Source organism: Ornithodoros turicata, chromosome 4 (assembly GCF_037126465.1).
Source record: "Ornithodoros turicata isolate Travis chromosome 4, ASM3712646v1, whole genome shotgun sequence".
NCBI lineage: Eukaryota > Metazoa > Arthropoda > Arachnida > Ixodida > Argasidae > Ornithodoros > Ornithodoros turicata.
This window is the reverse complement of record NC_088204.1, coordinates 51,099,917-51,124,446: the sequence shown is the minus strand read 5'-3', so window position 1 is coordinate 51,124,446 and position 24,530 is coordinate 51,099,917. Positions and strand designations below refer to the sequence as shown.

The following is a 24,530-nucleotide window of genomic DNA, read 5'->3' as shown; positions in this document are numbered from 1 at the left end:
TACTTCACGCAATTAGATAACGCTTAGGCCAGTTAATCTAGGTATTGATGTAAACTTAATCAAGGTACTTAGTAAGTGGTAACACCTCCTTGAGACACAAGACTTATCTCCTTATGAAGTACAGCACTTCTATTTTTTTTCTTCTTTCATTTGCTCTGATTATTTGCAGGTGAAATTGAATGTCCTTCTCGCGTACTCACATGCTTTTGCTGAATGGAACTGCAGCGTGAACAAAGCTGCGTAGGGACGGGGCCTGCCATCCACTGCTGACTTTGTCATGCTTGTTATGTGGAGCACGTTGCAAAAAATGCAGCTGTACACCTGAAACTCCAATCGTTAACATAGTCATCTAAAAGGGAGTGTGGTAGTACTGCCGTGAAACCAGGCACGATTTCTGAAGATCTTCTATGACACTTTCCGCAGTTTGCACACTTTTCTTCAGCGTCAGTCTCTCTCATAGGAGTCACTTTGCATTAACAGTGACTCCCATCTTACATTTTAACATGCGAGGGCACTATTGCAACACATGTACGGTTTCCAAACTGCAACATGACGATTTGGAGCTTGAAACTGGAGCCCTGGTGTACCCTGTCTATGAAATGATACCAACTGAATCATGTCAAACGTGATGTTTAGTGGAAGATGGCTTTCTTGGTTGTGCATTCTGCATGACAAAGATCTAACACGATATGCTTTTGTAGAGAAGATAAGTGGTGTTATGCTCTATGAATAAAGAGAATATACATTTTTCAAGTTCAACATTTATTCTTGCATATATGCATTTCAAGATACAATAAATGTGCAGGGAAGTGACAAAACAATACATTTATTGTTTTGTGACCTCCATGCAATGACAATATATATCTCAGGAATGACAATGTATAGGTACACTATGTAAATTTGTTGCACCCAATTTTCATACATGCTGAATTTTAAATTTTTGTTTTGCTGCCTATGTGTTCAGTGTATTACAAATTGCTTAACACTTTGTTAATTTCAAGCTTTTTGCTCCCATTTAAGATATTCCTATCCTGCAGGAACCGCCACTTCGACACCATAACATATTCAGTAGGTTTCACTCTGGCAGGCCCTGCCACTGCAAATTTCCTGAATTGAAATCCTTCAAACTGTGTCATAATCTTAAATACGTCAGTATTTTTGCTAGTAGTTGACATGCTGGAGTACACTCCTCCTGCAGCTAAGGCAACTACAGAGTGTTCATTCTCAAGAAATAATTTTCTTATAGCATATATGTGCATGCCTAGTAACTGAAACAATGATCACAGTTCCACAACAAGTTTTAATTCCTGAGGGTGTATACTGTAGAGGTGGGCTAGATCTAGAACAGTTAATACAAAGTATTATATACTATGAATACCTTTAAAAATCTCATGTGACACATATGCTTTTACTTTTTGGAGGCGCTGCGGTGATCGGAGTTAGTTGGCATTGCTCAGGTTTTGCACCCATTTCTTGCATATGTCGAGGCAGCTGTGAAGGAGAGAACATTGGTTAGGATGCAACTAGTTAAAAATAAATATGTTGTTTAGTAAAAGCATTGCATAAATGTTTAAAACATCAGTTCAAAGCAAGGTTTACAATCCCGATATCTTTTAAAAATTTCCACGTTTAAACGCTGTTCTAAAAAGAATTATAGCTTCATCACCAAGACAATGCTGGGTGAAGGGGCCTGAGGTGTATATAAAACCGTCCGAAGTGATGTGTTCCATGATGTGAACATGTAAAGAGAATTTGCAAAATTGAGAGAGGTTCACCACAGTGCGTGCTCTGGGGTGGTTCCTCCCCGTAAAGTAGGAACCCGTGAATGAGGAACATGACACTTATCTGTAAGCTCGATCGCATCAGACGATGACACAGATGATGCTCGATGACACAGACGATCCTCTGGGTAGCCCCCGTGAGGAAACCTGTATTGAGAGACCACGCTGCTACAAATAACACGACAAGCCACGAATTATTATTATCGCAACAAGCTGACAACATAGCTCACACACAAAGACAGTATCCAAGTCACACCACACCACCGTTACATAGGATTCTTTGTCACAAATTAAACCAAGGCACAAAACAATACCAATACATGAAAAAGGGTGACTATCTTGGTCTTATTACGACGTAATACTGAACTTATACGCGAAGGCGGTTCAAAGAAATGACTGTGCACTTGCTTCCGTAGAGAACACTTGGTACCGTGCTAGCAATGCATGCAGAAAAGCGCCCGAGTGCTCGCACATATTGATGACACCACTATCAGTGTAGTGTAACATGTTCTCTCCAGCATATTATGCACTCAAACTGTATTTGCCGGCGGGGAAAATGCAAGTGTGTTCGATTGAACCTCGGAAGAGCGATCAAACAACTTGCACCCAGTGCTGGTTTTGGGCAAAAAAAAACTTCATAATTGTCAAATAAATGTACAGAATGGACGCCTATTTATTCCTTGACAAAGAATGACTCACCTGTAGAAATTTCGGCCCTGTATCCTTGCCGGTACGGTTGGTACGACCATAATTGCAAGAAGTTGCCATGATCGCTGCGGCGACTGTTTCGGGTACAGTAAGATGGCGGCCGGTTGCCGCACGCTCGCGCTCCCTATCCGCGATCCAGCCTTTTACAATCGAGATCAGTGGCTAGATCGCCTGCACGTGGTCGTCTGCTCTCGTGAATCATCGTCATCGTCCTCTTCTTGCATCTGGATGCTGTCGTCTGCTCGCTGTTTCGCCAACTGCATCGTTAGAACGTGAGGCATTCTCTGCCAAGAAACATGTGTTCCTTTCGCAGTAGTGAATATGGCTTTCGGTACGTTACTGGTCGCATCTTTTCAGACAGTTGTTGGATTTAGTTGCAAAATTTGTGACATTAAATGCACTTTTTCGAGCAACTGATTTCACTAAGCTTTCACCTTATACCCTGGCAACAGCGACATCACAACATGACTTCCCGACGCCGTCCGCAGGTTTTTCGCTCCATGGAGCTGGTGCCGGCGAACAACTGGCGGCGGAAGGCGCGTGGCAGTCTGCCGCGCGAACTTCGTTGCAAAAATTCGCTCCATGGAGGTTGCCCTTTATGGAATATCGACAAGTTGAAGATCGGGCTTCTGGTCCCACGATGTGAAGGTGCTCGCTACCAAGGCAAACGGTTTAGTAAATGTACTCAGGCGTATTGCTGATGTATCCTGGGGCCCGTCATGCTGTGACCTCTATCGTGTCCATCAGGCCCTAGTTTTTTGGGTACATTGCGGTGCAGTTTACCCATCCTACATGTTCTCAGTCGAATCCAAAAATGGGAACTACTCAGCATCCATGCCCGTAGCCTCCGCGTCTGTTTAGGAGTCCCCAAGACAACGGATACGCACTTCGCTTTGGCGCGCTACCTTACACGGCACCCGCTCCACTACCTTCATCGTATTGATGAGGACTGTCCGGCGTCTGCTTTTGGCAGCGCCATTGCCCGCCTGAATGGGAGCATTCCTTCCCCAGCGCCTACGTCGTCTTATGTGCCGGTCGTGTGGACACATGAAAGATCCCGTATTTACTCCAGAATGCCTGGTCTTTTACAAAAGCACGACGTCTCTACACTCGTGCCCATCGACTAGCACTGGATCACCTCGACTCAACTCACCGACAAAGTCGCCAAATGTACACCGATGACTCAATGACACCTGATACACCTGATAGATCGGACGCTGCCTTCTACGTTCCGGATGAACACCTGGAGCACGCTTTCAAACTCCTCTACGGAAGCAGAGTTGTTCGGCATCCTGGCAGCAATAGAGCGTATCGTCGGATCGGTGCACGAAAAGTAGGTCATGCTTACCGATAGCGAGGCATCATTCGATATATTGTCGTCACCTCGCCCGAGCATAATAAGCCATTGCAGGCAATGCGCTGCTTGAGAAATTCACTCAACTCTTAGCCACCGGTCATAACATCACGGCCATATAGGCCTGTATAGAAACGTCCGCGCTGACGCAGCAGCGAGACGTGCTACATCTATTGACACTTCGGTCGTGGCGCTTTTGCCTTCACATGCCGTCTGCATATTCGCCGTCGGCGTGTCACACGTGCCCGGCAATTTAAGGCCGAAACTACCGTGCCTGCAGTCTATCGACCCTTTGATAGAGTTTGTCATCGCTTGCCACTCCGGTCGTAAAGAAGAATCCCTTCTCCGCCATCTACGACTCAATGCCTGCCCGTACTCCCTCGCTTCTCTTCAAAAACTGCACAACCTGTGGCGTGAAAGTTGCCATTCCACACCATCTCTTGTATTATTAACAGCACATCCATCATCGAAGCAACCTCCGATTGCCTCTACTCCAGCTTGGCGTTTCTTTTGCCGGATCTTCTTTTCCAGAATTATTTTGCCAGACTTTCTTTTGCCACTCTCCTTGGCCCGCTTCTGCACCCCAACCAGTGGGCCGTAATCGCCGCTCTCCTCCGCTTTCCCAAAACCTCAGGAGCCATGAACAGCCTGTGTCATTGTTACGTTGTTGTGGTCACTGTCGGTCTTTCTTTCTTCTTTATCTTTTCTTTGTTGAATAGCAAGCCCGCTTTTTTGCCTAGCTAACCTTTCCTTTCCTTTTGTAATAAACATACTGATTGATTGATTGATTTTTGAAAGAAAAAAATGGAGATGTTAGTCTCGAGCCACCCGGGACTGGCTACTCCAGGACGTGTTATTAAGAAACGAAAGAGAAACTACACAAAATTCGCCCCTTTGAAACGGAATGAAAACAGAATAAATGAGAACATCAGCACCTATCTTGACACCAAAAGCGAAATCTCAATGCACAAAAACAAAAAGCGTCACAATGTGTCAGAGAGGTCCGTCGAGACGAGAAATTGCACAAGGGCGGGCATGGCAGGTATGAGCTGATTTGCTGGCCAGCACCCAAGAACCTTTTCGGTGGAGTATGGCCGATTGATTACCCAGGCGGGACAGGGACGAAACAAGGGTACAACGGTGTACACTGTACCTCGGACAGTCTTGGAGTATGTGATCCACGTCCTCAACTACATCACACAGACCGCAGTTGGGGGACGGAACCATGCCGAGCTTAAACAAAAGTCTTCCACTGTATGGCACGTTGAGGCGAAGCCTGTAGATGAGCGACGTGATGGGTCGAGGAAGCGCTGACGGCATATAAGAACGGAGATCTGGGTCCACCTTGCACAGGAACGACATAGAAGGGACACTTCTGCGCCAGTGTTCACTGCACAGACGTCTCATAAGAGTACCAATTGCTTGCTTCGCGCCCGCTTGGGTGAAATACGTAGGGTGCGTCGGTACGCCACGTGCCACATGAGCCCGTCTCGCAAGTAGATTGGCAGCCTCATTCCCATCGCCACAATGACCTGGGATCCACTGCAAGGTGGATATGTGGTCTGTGTGACAGCACACGAATACTCCCTGAGGACGTCACACACCAGTGGCGCGAGGGAGCTCGAACCCATGGTGCACTGCAGAGCTTGGGGGGGGGGGGGGGGAGAGGTTTTGGAGTCACTGGATATGGTCCAGTGCATGGGTGGTTGACGGGACACAATGAAGGAAAGCGCCATAAGAATGGAATGCAGCTCGGCCACAGCAGCCGACGTCGGGTGCGACAGCCTAGCGCTTCGTTCAATCGACAGCTCAGGGATTACGAATGCACAGGTAGAGCCGGTCTGTGTCGATGAGCCATCAGTAAAGATTTTAATTCTGCCTTCATCGCGATGAAGCAGGCTCAGAGTGAGTTGGCGAAGAACAATTGTTGTAGCCGATTTTCTGGAAGTCAAGCCAAGGACGTTGACATACTTCCCCCAGTAAGACGCATCATTTAATTGAATCTTCTTTTCCCGCGTTCGTATAATGTCGCGTTCATTATTTCGAATAAGATAGCGTCTACTCAGAACGTTCATGCATCGCAGGACAATCCCTTTGGAGGATCGTGATTGACGTCACACGCATTCAAGGTTCCAAAAAGTGAGAAGCTGACAAAGGCTACAACCACGTGTATAGCATGGAGGTAGCACTTTTGCCATGGACACTATCGACACCATCTACAATCAGTAGTCCCATATATCTATAAGAATACCGGTAGTCGAGCCTCTGTTGGTATTCAGCTATCCATGGACATGGTTCGCTCCCACTCTCGCGATAATACCGTCGAGATCTTCATGTTTTCAATTTCGAAATTTAGGTACCTTCTCGTCGTTCTTGAGCTGGCTCTATTTACATAGTTGATAGTTTCAATAGTCCTATCTTCGTACAAGAACCGTTCATAAGAAGCTTTGCCACCCTCCTGTCCTACAAATACTCAACTGTGAATTTTTGGATATCTGCCTTTAGAATGATTCAATGAAACTGCCCGCTTAGTTCTACTGGTTGTTAATAGCATTGCTCCTTTTCCCGCAATTTAATGCGTTATTACCAAAATAATGTCCTTTTCTTTCTTTTTTTTTTCGCTTTTCATGTAGGAAACGTACGTATTTGTTGGACTTCATGGAAACCCGCCGAAAATTAGGCAACTTATCAGGGAAGAAATTCGAGCTGTTATTCTATGAGGATACCGTTTTACATCCGCATATCCATTCATCAATTCACTTTCCACTGACTAGATCATTTTCGAGCACAAAGCACGTACCTGTTAAAAGCTGTTGTGTCTCTTCCCGTTCGTGCGTTCACCCATATATAAATGGGTCTTTTTAGCGTGTGGAAGCTGGCGAATCGAAAAATGCTGCGGCACTCGCATGACCTCGTGATATACCCTCTCTTCTCTGCACATCGATTCCTAACGAAGCCACAACACGCGATGTTGTGGCTTCGAAGTGTAGAATAGCGCTTTCCAGTGGGATGTCATCAGAGTCCTAGTATTCACCCCCCCCCCCGTTTTTTTTTATCATATCACCATCACCAAATATTAATTTTTTTTATTATTATTACTTTTTGCGGAATAGCAAGCTGACATACCGTTTAGCTGACCTTTCCTCCTTTCTTTTTCTCTGTTCTAATATCCCCCCCCCCCCCCCCCCCAAGTATGCGAAGGCACTGTTGCTCAGTTGCCGTCCATGGATAAACGGTGCTGCTGGTTTTGACGCGTCCGTGCCTGGTCGATTCATTTGTGTCTGGCTCATATCGACAGGCATCGATGGGGTCGCCTGTTTAAACTTGTAATGTTCCAAACTATATCGTGGGGAAACCCAAGTCGAACGATTTATTCCGTGGTCACCGTTACCCCCGTCACCCTCGGAATGTCCCCCTCTTCTTCCTCTCTCCCGCCGTCATACATTGTCCTCGTCTTTCCCTCGTCCCACCACTTATGAAGAAATTTTTCAATATTACACATTCCAGCTACCTTGAATAGCGGATGAATGCTACTTTTTTAGGATAGTACGGGAAAGTCTAAAATTTCGTTTTCAAGCGAATTCGAAATCGTGACTTTAGTTACGTATGGGGAAGCATTCCTAGATCGGAGGGTGCTTCAGAAATCACACGTCCGTAGAAGCGATCGCGGCTTAGTAAGTTCCTACCCGCACCTGCATTCGTCCATCCGCACCCGAGCCGTGTAATGCGGTTATACTCCACTATGCGCGGAAGCGGCACACTCGAAAAACGAAAACACTGCATCACAGGCTCAGAGGCAACCGCCATTCAGAAAGATACCGTTATCTTCTCCGATTTGTTTGGAAGTGCATGCCTTTGCAAAAAGACACTCCCTATTGTTAACAAATCAGAAAAGATAATGACATCCTCCGAATGAATGAATCAAATTCTATTTTTAGAGTGTGCGGTTACATCTGCATTTTACAACCCGCAGCGACACGAAATACACCAATGAATCATGAAACCGCTCATGTATATTCGCAGGTAACCTGCACCAGCGCTATTTCTAGGATATCGTGACAAGTAAACATAAATTGTCCTGGATGGTCTGAAATTGTAATTAGTCCTGTTATTGCAGTGCATCGGTTTGCTTTCCCTCTTTACGGCCTGCTCTTCTAAAACAGAGATTCAAAACGTAACACGCCAACCATTCCACAGAATGATAACGGTATCATTCCTCATCTGTGGAAAGCGCGGGGCGCACACCTTTTCGCCACTAACACACAAAAAAGAAAACGTCAACCTATGAACATATCCGGGTGCCAGGCTTCATGTTCAGCAAAGTTACGTTCCCTTTCCCCTCCATTGCCTCTCTACGTTCTATGTTTGTACCTGCTGTATTAGTACCTATAAGCTCTCCTTGCTGGTTTGAGCCTTCTCTGGAGCTGTTCGTTTTGTGTTCTGTCCATTTGCCTTTTTCCCCCAAGTTCAAGTACATGTTGCCAAGGCCAACACCCTACGGCCATGTTCAACCCCAAAACGTAATCTCGGTTGCTTTATGATTAATTCTTATTACATTTAACTATGAAACTAACTTTTGTCAAACGTACGTATGACCTGAAAAAAATATGTGCAAAGCGTTTCAAACATTGTGTTGTCTTCTAGTGGTTACGTACGGAGAGAACAAAATTCACCGGCAGTGCCATTCTGAAATATCTACTTCGTCGCTTTCGTATTTTTTCTTCATCAGCATCAATATCGTGTTTATTATGGGAAAAAAAAAGGAGCGAAAGGTTAGCCTGCGCTGTACAGTAGCTATGCTTTTCAGAGAAAGTATCTCGCTAAAACAGAACGAATAAAAATGCGCAAACAGGAGCTGAATAAGGGCTAGACAGTGATTCGTACTTACAAACGGAAAACATCTTAGGCTTTGTTGGTATCTCCTCTCAGAAAGCTCATCGGAACGCAGGGGGTTGTGCAACGTATACGAGTACACGCCGCATGACATAAATCTGGTGAGAAGCACGATGTGCTGCTGCAGCTGTGTGTCAAACGTGCCGTTTGTTGAACTATTTTATCGTTGAGCACTTTTTCTTGTTTCGGCCGCGGAAAGGATTTCTGGCACGGAGAGCATTGAAGTCACATCACGATCATCAGAAACCAAAATCAGACATAACTTGTACTGCGCGAATTAGCACTAAGAGGCCTTCGTATAGTTCAAACAAAACATTCCTGTCCTTTTCAAAAGCAGCCCGGCCTCGGTGTCGAAAGGTCGGCGTCGATTTGTATCGAAAGATAAGCTATCCTGGGAGGGACAGACTCAAAGTGAGAACATTTTTATTGCCTCATTTTTCTGGAGACTTGCACACGCATGATTTGGGGCTTCATTTCGTGGATGGACCTTTTTCCATGTATGTGTCTCCCCCTGGCGTTGGAATGCAAAACGTCGTATTTTAACCCAAAATGAGCGAGGGGCACTTTTCGACATTCGAATCTCTGCGCAACCTCGACACCGATTACCTACCCCAAAACATGGCAGCCGTGGCTGAGCATGCGCATATGCTAAAGGAGCCTGGAAGGATCGGGCGGAGCACGGTGGAGAAAGTTTTTTTTCGGCTTTCCTTGGAAACATTGTTTGTCATGCAACGCGAGTTCGATAAAGATTAGTTGCCGACGTGAGATACCTCCTATTATTGAGAAGGTGAGTTAACTTATTACTTAGTAAGTGCATAACATCGTGTACGTATTTTTTTGCCGCGCGTGAAGTAAACCTGTGCGGTGTTTTTTTTTTTTTTTTACTTGATACAAATTTTTCATTTAAAAATCTATTACAGAAGCACGGATAGCAGATTGGTGGGTTATACGCCGGCATGGACATTCATTGAGAGTGCCATTGAGTGCGGCCAGCAGCGGCAGGCTACTTCGACCCCCCCCCCCCCCCCATTGAGAGTAAATGAGTACCTGCGAAGTGGCCAACTACGTCAACTTAATTCACGAGGTTTTTTGTTATTTTTTATTAAACGTTTCCGGTACACGTTTATTTTGAGGAACCAGGAGCAGACATTGCATAGGTCTAGCCCATTGCTTTTTGCCTTCTCTTTTTCTTTTTTTACTCTGAAACGATCAATGTACTTTGAGATATCCAGTGACAAATTTCGCCATGCACAAAAAAAAAAGAAAAAAAGAAATAAGAGACCCGAATCCGAAACCCAGCACGGAAGAAATCCGGAAAGCAAACCCCGATAGACCGGTTTCTGCGGGCCTGGTGGCGCGAGCGAGCAGCAACGTCAGCCACAAAAAATATGCAACGTGCGGTAGGTTAGCAGATGACGGCGGCACTTTCAAATACATAGTCTCGAGTTGTTCGCGCTTGGCAAAATGCACCGCTTTTTCTGTGGATTTCCTACAGGTTTTGTAGCTCTCCTTGGCGCATTCCGCTTGAAACACCACGCAGAACCCGCTGATGAAACTGTCTACTGTTGATCCGTGGCCCTTATTAGTTGCTTTTCGCGCCACTTTGCGTATGGTTTCGGTTTCGGCGATTTACATGGGGAAATCCGGCGATGGGTATCTCATAGTACATGCTCATTTCAGGAAAATTAACTGGCTTGTTTCAATTTTGCAAAATAAACGTGTATTCCACTCCTACAGTGAACGTCCGCACGTCGTAAGGCGCTCTATGTGCTGCTCACGCTGGATTTAGCTTTGAGTACATCCAAGTATTCCCTCGACTTTTCTTCATGAAACAGTGTGCGTGTGTACTAGCTATCCCGTCTGCGTCCCGATATATCGGTGCTCTAGCGACTTGGGGTGCACAATCAATATATTCACGACGTAGACAGAGGGACAAACGTACACAAAGAATGCCCTGCACTCGACTTCTAGCTTCGGTCTTGACCTGTTCAGCGGTTTCAGAGTCATTTGCAAACTCGATATTCACCGGGAGTGCAGAGACAACACGCGATTTGGGCAAACGGTTGCTGCATGGTGTAGATTAATCCACATGTTAGACAGGCGTAGCAGGTAACCAGAAACGATACACACCCGAGGCTATTCTCTCTTGTCACAACTATAACCGCGATGGTTTCATAAAAATGAAGTGATACAGACGACACTTAAGACAGAGAATACTTCATTCGTATAGGCAACTGATGTGAATGGTCCTCCAGATACAGCCCCGAAAACCACTGAAAAAATAAAACCCTACAACTCTGACAAGATTTCCTTGGGGAGTATCGATAAATATTAGACGCTACACGTACACATTGGCGGAAAGATAATTGAAGCGACGAGCAGAAAGACAAAGCGAGAATACCAACTGTATACGAGCACTTTTCTTTTTGCGGCAGTATCTTGAGTTTCACAAAAAGCAAAGATGTGTGAGTGAGTAATAGTAAGTGAATGAAAAAGAAAAAAAATGAGAAAATTGGCACCACCAACGTAGAAGCCGGCTACTCCATACCACGTAGACAACTCAGAAAACATACCAATAGAAAACACAAAGTCAGGACAGAAAAAAAAAAAAAAAATATGTGAAGCTGTGCTGTATACATAACGGGTACATACGTCTATATAGAGTCTATACCTGTTTACGGAAAAGGTAGTGCAAGCTGGGAATTATGCACATACATGCTGCACAAGGTGCACATGAACATACATGTTGCAAAATGTGCAATGAACTCGTGCGGTGATCTATGAAATTGATTTATTCGTATTACTCTCCATAAGTTGCTGAAGCGCCTATTTATTGTGATTACGCTTATTTCATTTATTTGAGATTCGCGTTTGTAAATAATGGAATACAGAATGGCCCTGTGTCGAATGGCCCTACACGATTAAAGATGTGACAATGCTGCTTCTGGCCAGTACATGACAGACTCACTTAAACCTGCGGGGGAGGGTGGTGTCGAAGTACCCTGCCGTTGTTGGCCGCACTCAAGCGGGCATCGTCACGAGGGAGGGGGGAGAAGAGAGTTGACGATTTCAAAGTGATGCATAGGCAGGATGACCGATACTGATGGGACGGAGGCACACTGTAGATGAGAGGTGCACTAGAGTGGTCTCTCCGCAGATGCACTTGATCGTTTAGCACGCAGCTAGCCAACCATCTTCCCGAATGGCATCGTTCTCCCTCCAAATTTGTTGAAAACGAGAGGAGTATGCGCTTTTGTGACACTTATGCAGGGATGTTAATTGTCACAAAAAGGCGTGCGCCCCGCGCTTTCCAGAGATCATGAGTGATAAAGGTTGTACCAGTGTAACAAACCGGAGTGATACCGGTGTAATAAAGGGTAATAAATATACCGGAGTGATTAAGGCTGTGATGTAGGAGCGAGCGATGAAGGCTCTGTACAATGGTTGGCCTTCAGCATGCTATGTGGTGAAGTTCAGTTTTAAGAGTGCACTCCTAAATCTTAAGCTTAATTAGTGAAAAACATTTGGCGTACAGAGAGCCTACACTCTACCCAGACGAACATGGTGCTTGCAGATCTTCGAAGAATAAAAAAGAGGAAACCGATTACTCTTAAAGGCACACGACGATTAAATAGTTTGTCCCCCGATTCTAAAGTATACGCCTCGCATCTTCACGCACACACGATTTGCCATGCTTCAAGTAGTCCCACGAAGAGCAGCCATCTCTTTATTCTTTCAATGAACGGATCCCCCCCCCCTCAATTTTTGTCAAATTGTAGAATTTTTGTTCACGCCTTCACAATTTACGTGATTACCCCGTTCATGCCCACAAAACACAAATCCCTCGTAACCTGCCCCTAGGTAAAAATCGAAATCTCAACAGCTTTAGCGTAAGTATACTTAATTCAAATCAACCAAGTAATTAATGAATCGAAGCCCGTCACTTATACAAATACTGAAGTACAACGAAAAAATTTTGCAGTTAAAAGTGGTTTATGAGACAATTTGCACTTGTAACCACTTTGAACCACTTTGTAGGTAAGTGATTTAAAGTGGAAATTGTTTCATAAAGAGGGATTTCCCTACAACCCCCTCAGAGGGGGGGGGGGGGTGTACACCCTCCCTGCATTTTTGCAACCCCCCCCCCCCCTGAAATTTCTCAGGTGACCCCAACCAACTCGGCCACCAGCACGTTCTAGCTGGTAGTGAGTCCGGCGCAGCGAATTACATCATGTACGGTCAAACTTGGGCTGTAGGACAGTCATGCAGATGATCGTAGCATGCATTTCTCTAAAATCATTTGAAAGTGACTGTTCCATATGCATATATTGCGCGCATGTACGAGCAAAAATGCGTGCGGGCACGCAAATTCAATGTGGATCATGAAGAACCATTTGCGCTCAACTCAATCAAGCGAGGCATTCTGCTTTTTTCGTCTAAGGTTTTCACCGTTGGTTGTTAGGTATTCATTGAGCTTCGTGAGACAAGGTGCTAGTCTTTTTTCTTTGTCGGTCGTGTCATTATGCATCTTAATGGTGAAATGCCGTTCATAATGAATCTGTATTGTAATACTGTGTTCTAACATGTACAAATAAAACGGGAAAGCTGTGCAGATATGTCACCATTGTGCCACGATCCTTTCCGTGTCTAAGAAAAATTCCGTAAGCGGAACCTTCACCAAGCATAACCCCCCCTTGAAAGCTCGGCACCCCCCCCCCCCCCTCCCAGCAATGAATTTCTGGGGAAATCACTGTTCATAAACCATTTGGGACTGCAGAACTCCACTTGGGAAATAAATCCTTTGTGAGCATTATTCGAAGATTTGCAATCGCAATTCGTCATACTAGAAAAGTAGCGACGAACCGAGAATGAAAATAAATTTTGAGGCAAAACCTCCCACCTCATAACTGGCTTTGAAGGACTTCGTGTTCGCTGAACTGCAAATGCTTTGTTAACTACACATCACTATGAGACACCCACCGTCGTATCGTTAGTTTTCTAGATACCTTTAGAATGCCTTTGCAAGTAAAGGGAAACTCCTACTTTCGATACAATAACGACCAAGCACTGAGATTCGCACTTCAGAACCTGCCCTCATCGGGTTGCAGGAAGCTTCACGTTGTGAAACATCTGCCCCCGATTCTCTCTCCCTTTCCTAGCCCTCCCCCAAACAGAAAAAGAAGAAAAACGTGCTAAAACTGGCTCCTCTCTTCCTTTTCATTCCCGCGTGTGACGCAAACCTCCAAAATGCAGCAGAAGCGCAGGACTAGAAGAGAGCACGCACGAATCTCAATGCTAGATCAATACTACACTACGGACGCCAGCAAGAAGAAAGACAATCGGACTCACTGAGCCTCCTCTCCGTAGTTTATTGCTGCAGGTGATTGTTAGCCCATCATGGCTCCCGTGACAGTTGAACGCGATGAATGACCGTCCATTTATTCCTGGTGTTTTCGAAGTAACTGCGTGATGTACTATATTGGTCGCGGTATCCACACAGCATGGAGAGAAGCGCGGATGACGAGCGTACTGCCTCTCCTCATTCTTCAGATGCTCGCGAAAAGAGTTCCTGCTGGAGGCCGTTGCGAGGCGCTCGCGTCGTCCTTTCCACAGAGGCGGGATCCCGGCGTTCAACGGCGCATCAGAATTGCATTGCAGGTGCGCTTTTGGACTTCCGCATTTATTCACCAGAATACAACGTGCTGTCTCCAACGTTGTATACATCATTTCATAACGTTCCGTCCTACTCGCAAGCAGTGATGGGCAGTAGTTTGGTGCAAAAAAATAAACTGAACTGAATTGAAGTATTTAAGTACATTGCAATCAAAATACTATTTAAGACATCAATACACGTATTTATATTTTGTATTTAAATACAAACTTGAAAATGTATTTACAATTGTATTTAAATACCAATTTTCGGGATTTATTATTGTAAATACTTTATAAATACTCCTTAATGTAGAATATATGGCGGGTTTTCCACTGTTGTTGCAGACAACGGTCGCGACTACCCGATAACCTTGTTGTACGAAGCATCTTCGTCAAATTTAATACAAGCCTTCGTTAACTGACACCTGTGGAGATGCTATTCTCCTTTGCGAACTGTACGGCCAAACAGAAGATGCCTAAAGGATGCAGCCTTAGGGAAACTACTAATATTATAATCGCCACGATAATCTGACAAATATATGCTTGTTCCTTGCTGATTTGTTGTTATGATCATCGTTATTTCTGTAGTTCCAGATGAGTTCTTCCTCGCAGTATTTATGATAGTAGCTAAGGTATTTAAATTCTGTATTTATTTTTGTATTTAGATACTCATATTGAAAAGTATTTAAGAAGAGTATTTAAATACCCGTTTCAACTAAGTATTTTGTTTTTATAATTGAATACTTAAAACATGTACTTATGCCCATCCCTGCTCGCAAATCATTTCCATAGTTAAACGTAACAAGCGAATTCTCGTAAGGCTTTCGTGGTGGAGTCGTTTCTAGATAGAACGTGATATTTTTATTAATTTGATAAACATTTTCTTACGCCGTCTCGATGCTGTTGATCGAGCGCTGATTTCGCACAAATACAGTAATCGGGAACTAACAAATTGAAAGATTAAAAATAACTTGACTGGTTGTTCCACTGACCTATTATGGCGCATACCATTGGCAGAGCTGGGTCAAAGTTCTGCCGCAGGAAGGGGCAAAAACTGTTCCGTTGGCAGAATCGAGTCAGACGCTGAACGTTCCATTGGCTGAGCAGGGGCAAAACATTTCCTGGAGCAATAGTTTTTGACCTAGGGATTTTCTTGGAGCAAAGCCAGGCGGACACGGCGCAGGAGAAGAGGCATGCACGTGAGGCCGGTGGTGTTGGAGCTTCTTTTTAATGCGACAGCATTTCTGTAACGCACTTTGGGGTCTTCAGTGTAGCAGCGTCGCGTCACGTTGGTTGGAGACGAAGAGAGGCCCCCTCACTTTCTCCCACCCCCTTGATTGTTTGTTTATCGAGCCGCCTCGGCCGAGAACAGTGTTGTACGTATCGCCGTTATTGTAATCGATACTTTTAGGTATCGTAGTGCGTATCGCGATACTTTTTTAATTCGGTATCGGTAAAGTATTTCCGTTACAAATTTATGGTAACGCGATCTCCTTTTTAACTGCAAAACTGTTTACGTAAACGATATTTCTATGTTGCATCACCTTCGTATTTCACACAAAACTATCGGACAAAGTATCGGGTCACTTTTTTTAGTAACGTTGGCGGTACTCCATTACTTTAAAAAAGGAGTATCGATATCAGTATTTCGATACTTTTTACTCAAGTAACGAGTATCGGTATCGCGATACCATATTCTGGTAACGGGTACAACACTGCCGAGAAGTATATGTTTCGACGGGCGCCCTGGTAGCAAATTGGAAGGGGGATGATGCGTTTATTATATAAAAAAATAGGTGGGAAAAATTGGAAGTGCTCCACGATAACGGTTCTGAAAACATGATAACATGTTGCTGATCTTGGATTTGACAGCTTCCTTCGTCGTATAGTTTTCGCTTCCGATGTGCTAAAACTGATTCTATGTTGGCGCTGCGAAGCAACTGTGGTTATGAGCGGCCTCCCTTTACGGTCACCTCTCTTAGACGGACAGCTGGGTTTCCTCCGGCGAGCATTAATACTCTCACTTCAATATATCTCGTGTACCTTCAGTGGACAAGAATCCTGGTCCCGTGTGTGTCCGTACTGTGCCACATGCAGGCATAGATATAGGGTTACTCTACCCCAATAATGCCTGCTATCCAGCACATGCGAAATGAGGCACTCCATGCAAGGCAAGACAAAGATGTATAGCATCCAGTCATACTACAGAAGTAACTTTCTAAGCATCTCTGATGATTTTTCGCTAATGCAACCCATGAATACGTCAACCAGAGACAACGAACACAGCAGGCTCGTGAATGGACTGCTGTGTTCGAGAACATTGTCGTTGCTTGTTCCTTGTCTCGGGTTTATACTTCCGGTTGCGATGTCACCTGTGCCCTTTTGCTTATGAAAACGTTTTTGATTATACGCATGATTCAGACACGTTGTACAGCAGTCTCGCCATCGCTGATTAGGTAAGGTTAATGTGACCAGACGTCCCGATTTAGACGGGACAATCCCGCTTTTGCTGTCGTGGTCCCGCTGTCCCACCAGCCTACACGGGGACTGTGTGTTGTCCCGCTATCCGCGATTGGAAGAAAATAATGTGGTGGCAGAACGAGGGTTTTCTACTCCCACGTTGCCCTCTTCCGGCTCACATCTTTCCACGACCTAGCCAATGGAATATTATCATGCGCCCTGTGACAGTACTTTACGGGAAAAAAATATCTACTGCTCACGATTTGCTCATCGAGCTGCGTCCGTGGGAGGCGAAAGGTCTTCACATATATAGTGATCAACCATCGCGACGCTGACGCTAATGACGAAATGGAAGTTCAGCAGTTCAGCAATACCGGGGCGAGATTATCCGTTTATCGGTACAAGTTGGGAACACAGTAAACAGAATACATATGCAGAATGCGACAGGTGAGAAAATTGCAAACTGTAATGACGGTTGGTCTCCACGCTGCAAACGAAATACAAAAGACAGAATACAATGTGGCTCAAGAATACAGACTTCTGCCCGACACTCGCGCACCTATTCCATCGGCCTCGTTAGTGTTCAGCTACAGACACACTTCAAAAGTTACTACACAAACTGTAAATAAACCAAAAAAGAATACCAAGGGAAACATATAAGAGCACGGAGAATTGGCGAAGTGAAATGCATTTGATTTGCTGAGAGCCCCCCCCCCCCCACCTCTACTGTCCAGCCTTGGGGTCGAAGGAATATACAGGGTGTCCCAGAAAACATGTCATTGAATTATAATAAAAAAAACTACACCATCTAGAATCATGCGGTCAACTGCATTTGTTCTTACTAAGTTTTTGCCACCTCCTGATGTGAATGTCGTGTAACGTAAGTTTAATTATGTAAGTTTTTGCGAACTGAAGTCGGAAATTTGCCAAGTAAAGGTCCCTTTCTTACCCCACCAATGTGAAGAGCGTGTCTAATCTACTCAAATTAATGATAATTGACAGGGATATTCAGGGGCTATCCCATCAGAAAACATAGCCGAACTTCATTAAGTTCGAAAAAATAGCCCCCCCCCCCCTTTTCCAAAAAAAGAAAGAAGAATGGGGAAAAGTTCCAGTGAGCTGAAAATGTGGGCTCGACGGAGAAGTGTGCTGGACACGGCTTGACGAGGAAGGAAGTATTCTGAGCACTGAGTAGCAAATACTGCAAAAAAAAAGTATTTTAAATACTTTAAGAATACTTGTCCCAAAAAGTATTGAGTAGAGTAACAAAATATCGGAAAAAGTATTTAAAATCCTGTATTTTGAGTACGTACTCAAGACACGTACAAGTCTGAGTCAAACCAATAATGCGCACAAAAAGAACCTGATTATTTAGTACAACGAATGAAACAAGAAAAAGTATTTCGTGATTTTTGACAAGGTAGAGGTAAGTAGAGTTGGGAATCCCGGGTCACTTTTACAGTCCCGGAATTTCGGGATTTAGCGCAACTAATCCCGCGATCCTGGGACGGCATTTCAGGATTGATGTAAAACCCAAACAGCACGCTTACACAGCCTTTGTGTAGCAAATCGAATGATTCCTGTGTGCGTTTTGTGTCTGTCTCCTCGGCATTCTGTCACTGCGTGTTAACCGAAACATTCGTTTTTAATATGCGGCACATTTTATCAAAACAACGATAAGGCCCGTTTTATGTTATTCTCAAATAAGGCTCGTTTTTATTCGCAGTTGTCACACATAGCACCTACCGATTTATTTCATGCTGTTACTGGATGCGAAACAACGATTAGACTTCCAAAACTTTATATTTCCAACCTTTTTTAACGAGCACCAAAACCTTACTGATACCAGCAGATCAGTAGGCGAACTAAAGCGACAGTTACGTGGGAACCTATTATAGAACTTACTCTTACCATCTTGTATTTGCATTCTTTCTTGCACCATGACCGTGTATGTGTGTGTGCGCATTTTTTTGTATTGTTGTATTGTTCCGTATACCTCGTTTTCTTTTATTGTAACGTTGTTCACTGCCTAGACGGGGGTTCGATCCCCCTTTGCAAGGTAAATTAGCAACAAAAAAAAAAAACTCAATCACTGAACGCAAGGAGATGCAGAGCATGTTCGTTGTGTGCACCATGGTAAAAAACACAACAGAGACACAGAAAGGGGAGCTTCGGAAGCGACAGGATGCTTGCTTTTCCCCCTCTGCGCTGCTATCCACGCGCGCGCCCCTATAATCAACGGCCGTTCGACAACGCCGATACCCCACAAACGATGAATGCATACATGCGGCTCGTGTGTCACAGGAGTCACTAATTGAAGTCTGTTTACTGGCACCACAAGGCAAGGAATGGAAAGAGACGCGTACGTTCTTAGACAGCTTCAGAGGTTGCTAAGGGCAAAGAATTATCGTTCAAAATGCGTCATAGAAATTAAATAACTTGTAATTCTTACGCTGTTCGGTGTCACGACCGTGAATCTGACCGTGAATGTGAATGAACGAATGTGAATGCCGAAGAACAATAGTAATAAGAATAGTCTGCGTACAAAAGAGCCAGAAAATATGCTTACCTGATGGCGGTAGATAAGTTACATGCTTAGCTACTGTAGGACCAGGAACAGGTGCTCAGCTGTCGGTGCCTGAATTAAAAAGCATCTTGTTAACAATTGCCAAAGCAGAGCATAGGGTGTATGTTAAGTCGGCTAAATAAGCTATATGTAAGGTGAGCTACGGGCATCGTGAAGTCCCGCTATGCAGTGAGGTGTCTGACAAGTGATGCAATTCGGCGCGTCGGGCGTAGGCGATACATGCAGTTTTCCTGATTATGCACGAGCTGCTGTCAACACGTACTCTTTCCTGTGCTTGTGCTCTTTCCTATCCTGTGCTCTTTGGACGATATACTTCCATCGTATTTTGTTGGATGCTGTGAATGTCCGAAGAGTGGGATCGCGTATCACCGAGTAAATGTCTTTGTTGGCTCTTTTGAAGGACCTGGCGTTGTCACTATAGATGGCTGTGCGACGAATCTTCTAAAAGCCTGCAAAAAGACAGCGATAGTACGACTTTCAAGTGACGCTCTAACATAAACTTCAACCAGGTGCGGATCCAGAATATTTCTGATGGAGGGGTCCGACCTTGGACAGCATGCTACATACACTACCTTGGGTTAATTGAAGCACTATGTGACGACAGTAATTGAGGAGGGCGGGGTTAGGACATCCGGACCCCCCTAGATCCGAGCCCCACTCCCTACATTCTTACTCACGTAACGTGGAGTATAATACCTTGGGGAGGTGCTCCCTGACTAGAGAAAAAGCCGTGAGCCAGGAAATGAAGTGCTGTTGTACTTCAGCTAGGCACCTTGAACTCGCACGTGACAAGCGTCATCGGTAACTTTTCATTGAATGCGACCGCTGCAAACGTGACGACAGCACGCGGAAACGTTTCTGGTCGATCATAGAGGACTAACGCAACGCATGATACGAAATACGTTGGGATGAGCCCCTGGGACATTGCGGGAATATTTTATACATAAAGAAAGCAACCACATTATATTTTTATAGAAAATTATATTATAAAACTTCGGTGAAGGCCTTCAAAATACGCGTGGATTATAGAATTTTGAACTCTGTGACAGAGAACGACGTCTATCCCCCCACGCATTGACGATGCCCTTGCAGCTCTTAGTGGAAGTAAGTACTTTTCCACGCTCGATCTTCTCTCGGGATTCCACCAAATCAAGATGAATCCAGAAGACACCGCGAAGACTGCTTTCATTACGCAGTGGGGCCTCTACGAATACCTCAGAATGCCATTCGGGTTAAAAGGAGCTCCTGCGACATGCCAGCGCGTTGTTGACAATATCATCGCCGACATCAAGTATAAGAGAGCCCTCGTATACATGGATGACTGCGTGGTATACACAGCAAAACCTTCGAAGACCATGTATCTGACCTGCAAGAGGTTTTCACACGGTTCGCTGAAGCCAACCTGAAGTTCAAACCCAAGAAGTGCTTCTTCTTCTGCGGTGCCGTTGCTTACCTGGGCCATATCGTTAGCGACGAAGGTATATCCCCTGATCCGGAGAAGATGGCAGCAGTCTCAAAGTTCCCGACTCCGCGAAACCTGACCGAGCTTCAGTCGTTCTCAGGACTGACTTCGTACTTCCGAAAGTTCATCCCCAATCACAGCATGATAGCTGCACCTCTTCGCAAGTTATTAAAAAAGGATGTGCCATTCCAGTGAAATCAGGAGCAAGAGGAAGCATTTCAAGCTTTAAGGGCAGCGTTATGTGAGCCTCCTGTGCTGAAGCATTTCTCCGATGATGGAAAATATGGCGTTCAAGTATACACGGATGCCTCGCGACTTGGAGCAATCGTATAGTACAAGAGGATCCTTTTGGAGACTATCGTCCAGTCGTGTACCTCAGTCGCTCTCTTCAGCCGGCGGAGGATAATTACACATCCACTGAGTTGGAAGCCCTAGCAGACAAGTGGACAGTGGAACAGCTGCGACCATACCTAATGGGGAGAAAATTTCAGGTCGTGACAGACCACCATGCGCTTTGTTGGGTTTTAGGTTACAAAGAAGGCAACCAAAAATTGTTGCGCTGGTGCTTGATTCTCCAGGAGTTCGGCTTTGAAGTGGTCTTCAAATCTGGAGTGTCACACACAGGTCCGGACTGTCTTTCGAGGATTTCACCGCCACAGAGTGATCCAGTTGAAACTGTACTAGCAGTCTCCTGCCAGACTATTCAGGTGGACTATTCAGGTATCTGCAGAGCAGCAAAACGACGGATTTTACAAGCAAATTACGGATATTCTGGAGATGAGATCGGGAACCAAAAAGCAGCAAAAGATGACAGGAAATCGCTTCGTTATCTTCGACGGGGTACTGTACAAGAAGGAGTGCAAGGTCACGCAACAATGTTTCCTTCTGTGCCTGCCCAAAACGCAACAGCTCAGGGTTCTCGAGGAGTACCACGCAGGAAAGTTTGGCGGCCACATGAGTATACGCAGAACATTCGAAAGAATTCACGAACGGTACTTTTGGCCGAATATGTACCGCCACGTGAAACGCTATGTCAAGGGATGTGACCTCTGTCAGCGGATGAAGGCCGCGAGAGCTCCCTATGGGTCGTTGCAGCCGGCGCAAGCTGAAGCAGCGTTTCACACGGTGGGTATCGACATCATCGGACCGTTCCCTTTTTCACGGAGATACAGGTATGTGATAGTAGCTATCGACTACCTCACAAAGTACGTTGAGGCTAAGCCTGTCACCAACACAGAAGCCACAACGATTCAGGCTTTCATTGAGTCCAGGCTCATCCTCAAACACGGGTGTCGTCCATTATCACGGACCGCGGCACACAGATGATGGCGAAGTCGACCGAGAAGTACCTCGAGCACCGAGGAATCCACCAATCATCCTGCTGCGAATGGACTACTGGAAAGAGCCAACAAGACCATCAAGCAGATGGTCAGACTGTTGACAGCTACCGGGGAGAAGTGGCCGGACGTACTTCCTTACGTGATCTTCTGCTGCAATACCGGCTGTCAGGACACCACCATGTGCTCTCCGTTTTACTTGGTGTACGGGCGGGATGCCGTTCTGCCTCTTGACGTAGTGTACAACCGAAGACAGTTGGCCGCACTGCATGATACGTCTAATTTTGCTGCACAGGTTCGCGAAAACCTTGCAAAAGCGCGTCAGCTTGCAGGGAAGCACATAAAACTAGCCCAAGAAAAACAAAAGCCCCTTTTCAACAAATGTCGGATCGGTAACATCTCATTACGGCCGAAGTCTCATTACGGCCGAAAGTCTCATTACGGCCGAAAATCCTTTAATCCCCAAGTGTCTCGTTACGGCCAAAGTCTGAATACGGCCGAAGGTAGTCTCATTACGGCCGAAGATGTCTCATAACGGCCAAAAAGAAAAAAGAAGCATCCACCATATTAGCTCTGTATATACTTCCCAAAATGTGTCCGAGGCGGTGTGCCCCCACGGCTTGTGTCACACACAATGGTTCATGCACACAATATTGCGACAGTGTTTCACGCATCCCTCGTGAAAAATGTTTTTATTGTCATATGTGTCACACGATATTTGTATGTGTTACGCCATTTTCTCTCAGTATTCAAGCAACATCCTACTCGTTGGTTCTGTGAGCAAACTGTGTGTGTTCTGAAAAGTACTCCACAAGGGAGCCCACTGGGAGCTACAGGAGCCACATGACCTATGACCATGATCTTCTCCCCCACTAGCTGCCTTCTACAATTTACGTCCACCTGAAATTTAAAAAAAGTACATAAGGCACTGAACAAAATGACATATGCTCTTGTTTGATGATGACCACAAGACATCTGCTGTCAAGCAGACTTTTTTCCATATGTTCAAAACATATTCAAGAATTATGGACAACAATGACAATTACGTCATAATGATGCAGCTGCATAGCCAGGAAAATATTTCAGGAGGTGTTTTATGAGGCTTGACATGGGGTGGAGGAGTCCCCCTCGTCAGTGCTTTATCCAGAACCCCCTAACTTTTTTGCCTGTGCACCCCCTACAGGGGGTGCCCTTGCGATTTCAGCTTCAGATACGTCTGTAATGATATGTTAAGCTGTAATGACGTAACTATAATGATGACCTCCACCCACAATTTTTTCCAACACCCCTCTCGTGCTTGGGATTCTGGATAAACCACTGCCCCTTCTTCATTTTCGTGGGGCACTACATTAGAGCTTATGCCACTGCACTGATGTCACAATGTTATAAGTGTGTGTCACTCTGGACATTCGGAATTCTTCTAAGCTACAATATGTAAATTCAGAATATCCGAAGGGTAAGCATCAGATGTTACCTGCAGGCTTCATGCTGAAACGCGTGTACGCAAAACACTTCCGCCGTGGTCGGCGACGTCGTTAGTGTAATCATACACGCAAGAGAATTGCGGGCACATGGAGTAGTGGCAGCAACCTGAAAACGATACATTTTCTTGTTATACATGAGTAATCAAAAATATATATTCCCACATATTTCGTTCTTGTTATATATGAGTAATCAAAAATATACATCCCCACATGTTTCGTTTTGTCGTTTGTAGGAAGCGCTAGTAAGGGAACAGCACTTGGTTGGTCACATGCAAGCCACAATGCGAGAGGTGCCGATATTTCGATTACGCGATCAAAAATTAAAAGTCTAGAACCATGCAACTACTTCCCCAGCATCGTGAGACATGACATGACACCATGTATTCACGTATAGTGTAATGTGAAGTGACATGCAGGAATGAAAAAGATGCCAACATACCTGTAATCCAGTGTACCATAAGTTTGATTCGATTTTCTGGCAGCTACCATGAAGAGCAAATGCACGATTCACAAGTTTCGTTTCGCCATTTTCATTGTTGTTAATTTCGCAAGCGTCAAGCAATCCCACGTGACCCCCTTTGGATCAGTGAAAAGTGAAAATTACTCGCGTCATGAACATATATGTTCATCTCAGCGCAAATCACGTTTTGCATGCTATAGAAGGAGGGGGGGGTCAATACTCTTCCTTTCGTGTTTTGGTATCTTGTTGCTTTGCTACTCTCACTTTGGAGTTCGGATGATGTCTAGCAACCAGTGTTGCCACACCTACAGATTTATCATGAGATCTACCTACTTTTTGAAAAATCTACAGA

General features: G+C 45.0%; 1 protein-coding gene across 17 annotated transcripts in view; it reads right to left on the bottom strand.

The window, feature by feature from the left end:
- Window positions 1-24,530, bottom strand: part of LOC135391530 (uncharacterized) — a 181,390-nt gene that overhangs the window by 69,643 nt on the left and 87,217 nt on the right. For 3 of the 17 annotated variants that reach the window (XM_064621807.1, XM_064621810.1, XM_064621819.1), the window contains one exon: window positions 19,418-19,486. Coding sequence is in view for 2 of the 17 variants with exons in the window: in XM_064621814.1 (XP_064477884.1) it covers window positions 15,381-15,399 (19 nt within the window). In the remaining 15 variants the exon portion in view is untranslated. Of the gene's footprint in view, window positions 1-8,731; window positions 8,833-13,636; window positions 13,671-14,085; window positions 14,314-15,380; window positions 15,608-19,417; window positions 19,625-19,697; window positions 19,885-20,007; window positions 20,104-24,530 lie in introns of those variants that run through there. The other 14 variants (XM_064621806.1, XM_064621816.1, XM_064621817.1 and 11 more) reach the window with 11 other exon arrangements.